Source organism: Dendrobium catenatum, unplaced genomic scaffold, assembly GCF_001605985.2.
Source record: "Dendrobium catenatum unplaced genomic scaffold, ASM160598v2 original_scaffold_30712, whole genome shotgun sequence".
Lineage (NCBI taxonomy): Eukaryota > Viridiplantae > Streptophyta > Magnoliopsida > Asparagales > Orchidaceae > Dendrobium > Dendrobium catenatum.
Genome location: NW_021349170.1, coordinates 221,915 through 225,991, shown reverse-complemented (window position 1 = coordinate 225,991; position 4,077 = coordinate 221,915). Strand labels below are relative to the sequence as shown.

The following is a 4,077-nucleotide window of genomic DNA, read 5'->3' as shown; positions in this document are numbered from 1 at the left end:
CGCGAAAAAGCTTTAGTCTCTTAATGGTTGACTTCCTAGATTCAAGTTTACTTCCAACTCCTCCTAGTTTTAATCAACAAGAAGAATATAATTAGCAAAAGCATACACCAAGGGTACATCCTTTTGCAATGTTCTAGTGAGAACATCCATCGACTAAAGCAAAAAAGATATGGGGCTTAAGGCATCAACGCAGTTGATGTACTCAAGCCGAAAAGGGAAATACTCTGGTCAAATCACTGTGTTTTGAACACAAGTAACTAGCTACTGCATACATATCTTTAATGATTTGAATATACGCTATTATAACTCCTTTTCTTTTTCAATGAACTCATAGCACTCCTCTTGGAACTTTATCTATGATCTTTCTAAATCAATAATTATCATATGTAAATCCTCCTTATTTTCTCTATATTTTCCATCAACCTCTTAATAAATGTAATGGCTTCCATAGTCGACCTAGCGTCATGAATCCAAATTGATTTTGAGAAAACATTAGTATCACGCCGCAACGCCTATGCTCATACTCGCATCCTATGTTTTAAAGGATGACACATTAACTTAATTCCTCTATCTAATCGCACAATCTTGTGCATCACTTATTCTTAAAAATAGGAAATTACTACACTCATTCTCCATCATTGGTATCTTTTTTAGTTTCGTCCAAAATAGTATTAAAAGGATTTTAGTAAGCAAGAATCTTTCATCTCTAAGCATTTCCACACTCTATTGGAATAATCAGTCAGGTATACTAGCTTTCACCCTTCATTTTCTTTAAAGCACCTTAAAACTTTCGGTTTTTTTCTAATAACGCCGAAAAAACTAAATCTTTTATTTTCTAATTTAGGGTGGCTAATGGTCACTATAGTTAAATCTTTTTTCAATTTTTCATTAAAAAGTTGCCAAAATATATCTATCCACTTTGTTTAATATCATCTTCTAAAGAAAAGTAATTTTTTGATCTTCATCCTTGAATACACTTCACTTGAAGTATAATCCTTTACTACTCTTCTCTTTGTTTGGTAACTTATACATATATCTTTTCTTCGCCTCCTTAGTATCATAATATATTTATAAATCAACTAAAAGTAGTTTTGCATCGCATATGACAGGGACTGTGGAGGCAACCTCTTTATATCTTTCCCAATTATGAGAATTTTTAAAATTAAATCAATTTTTATAACAAATCTTCTTATTTTTAATCTTTTCTTGCACAATTGGATTCTACCACCAACTATTTTTACTATTAGGAGCTTTTCCCTTTGATACTCCAAGCACATCTTTTGCAATATTCTTAATATCACTAGCCGCTTTTTCCCACATAACATTAGCACATATAAAATCTTAAGATCTAAAATCTTACTCTCAAAAATATTTTTGTTAATATTCTTTAAATGCCCCCATCTAATCTTAGAATATCGTTTTACTTTATTTTTTATTATCTGCTCTTTTATCTTAAAGCCCAAAACTAATAATCGATGTTGGGTACATAAATTTTCACTTGGAATAACTTTACAATCTTTGCAATCTAAACGATCTAATTTTCTTATAAGAAAATAGTCAATATGGGTTGTACTATATCCATTTTTATAAGTGATGAGATGCTCATTCTTTTTCTTAAATAAGGTATTAGCAATTGAAAATTCAGAAGCTAAACAAAAATCTAATATGGTCTTGCCACCTTCATTTGTTGTTCCAAAATCATAGCCACCATGAATGCTTTTAAAATCATCTACCTTTCTACCAATATGTCCATTTAAATCTACTTCAATAAAAACTCTTTCTTCTAGAGGTATCTTTTGTAATAATTCTTCTAAGTCATTCCAAAAATTTAATTTTGAACTCATATCCAAACTTACTTGAGGAGCATAAACACTTATAATATTAACAATCTTATCATCAACAATAATCTTTAAAACTATAATTTTATCTCCAATCCTATTCATTTTTATAACATTATTCTTCATCAAACTCTTATCTATAATAACACCTACACCATTTCTAGTACGACTCCTACCCGAATACCACAGTTTAAATTCTAAACTATCAATTTCTTTAGCCTTCTCTCCAACCCACTTAGTTTCCTGAATGCATAAAATATTTATCTTCCTATGAATCATAATATCTATTAATTCTATTAATTTTTCTGTAAGAGAACATATATTCCAAGTTCCTATCCTAATTTTAGTTTCAAATATGTTAAAAACTTAAAATTAGTCCCTAGATTTCAAATATGTTAAAAAATAATCCAACAAAGATTATTTTGGATCATATTTCAGACTTAGATATTGGATGGCTAGGACTAAAATGACTCTAAATAGTTTATGAATCATTTGAACTTTTTCTCAATATTATTTTGTAGGCTTATCAAGCTGCCATTCAAATGTTTTTCATTAAACATTCATTTAGTTTTGATTAAGGGGTTGTTTGGTTTGAAATAAAAGGGTGTAAAAGATTTCCAAATATAAGGGTTTTGAGAATATTAGTATTTGATTTCAAGTAAAACAAATGCAATGTAACATTTTGATGCATTCAAAATTCACCATCTAGTTCATTTTTGGTGAATTTGAAATTCTTCATATTTCAGCATTTTTCAAATGCACTGTAAATTCATTGCCATTGCATGCCACCAAGCCCCACCGCCATCGGCCACGCTCGCCTCCACCAATTGTCGTCGAAACCACCAACCACCCACCTCCGCCAGCCACCATCGTCGCCAAGGCTGGCCACCCCTGCCAGGCACCTATCACCAGCCACCACATTGACCACTAACCACCACCTTCTTTAGACTTTACACTGCATTCATTTTACTTCAAGCTAATAAAAAAAAAAAAGAATCCCTTGCATTATTTTTACATTCATCCAAACAACTTCAAAATATTTTTTTTACACTATTATTTTTATATTGTGTTTCTTTTTCAGCCAACCAAACAACCCTTAAACCATATTTGAGTTTTGATTATTTAAGGCTTAATCACATCTTTGCCATGTTTGTAATACAAAACATTGAAAAATTGGTGTCTTGCTTCTTCCTGATTACCTGAACAAACCCATTGGACCTACGTCCTGGACCACACAGAGACGACGAGAGAAATAAGAAAACGTTATCATTATTATAAAAGCATCAAGAAGTCTCATCCGCAAACACATAGAACAATGTAGGTGTGGGCATCAGAGAAATAATTCTACAATTTGTGCCCTATAATAATTTTTTTTTTCAATAAGCTCAATAGTTAATCTAATAAAAATTATGCCCATGCATAAATTTCACATCCACTCTAGGCTAGATATTTTTTGTGTGTGCGCCAAAGAGACTGAGAGAAAGAGTGGGAGAGATGAAAATACCTAGCCTAGTGTGGATGTGAAATTTATGCATATGCGTAATATTAGATTGTCAATTGTGCTTATTAATAAAAATTATTATAGGGTGTTAATTATAGAATTATTTCTCTGATACTCACGCCTGTATATGTGGATGAGATTTCTTGATGTTTTTTATAATAGTGATAATGTTTTCTTATTTACTATGATCATGCATTTAAATATTTTAGTTTATCAGAAAGATATGAGTACTCTATGTTGTCTGATATTCTCATTACTATGCTTTCAATGTTTACCAAGGTATACCTGATTTTGGATGAGTTCATTCTTGCTGGGGAGCTACAAGAAACAAGCAAGAAGGTTAGCTTTCTTTTGGTTGCCCCTTTTCTATCTTTTTTTATGCATAAATGCATGTCACACATTCATTCAGCTATTTGTTTCATTCAAACTGTATTTGCGTAAAGGCTTCTTTTCAAGGTTGATAAGTTATTCTTCAGCACATTTGAAGTACTGCAGGCATATCTGTGCTAAATATATCCGTGAATGGCTTTAGTTCATGGAAATAAATTGACACTAACTTATACACATGTATCTCTAAGCTGTTTACTAAACAGACATGTTTTGTTTTCTTAATCTGTGAAATCTGCAATGCCAAGGTGTTATCAACGTATAGTGAAATGAAATTGTCAAAGATTATCATCCTAGATACAGCTAGGATAGAATGTTTTTTTTTTTTTTTTTTTTCAAATTTGCTGTTGC

General features: G+C 31.2%; 1 protein-coding gene across 1 annotated transcript in view; it reads left to right on the top strand.

Moving 5' to 3' along the window:
• The window catches only part of LOC110105355 (AP-2 complex subunit sigma), a 15,900-nt gene that overhangs the window by 9,921 nt on the left and 1,902 nt on the right, over positions 1-4,077 (top strand). Inside the window, exon 5 of the mRNA XM_020834822.2 lies at positions 3,619-3,678. Within this exon, the coding sequence (XP_020690481.1) occupies positions 3,619-3,678 (60 nt within the window). The remainder of the gene's footprint in view (positions 1-3,618; positions 3,679-4,077) is intronic.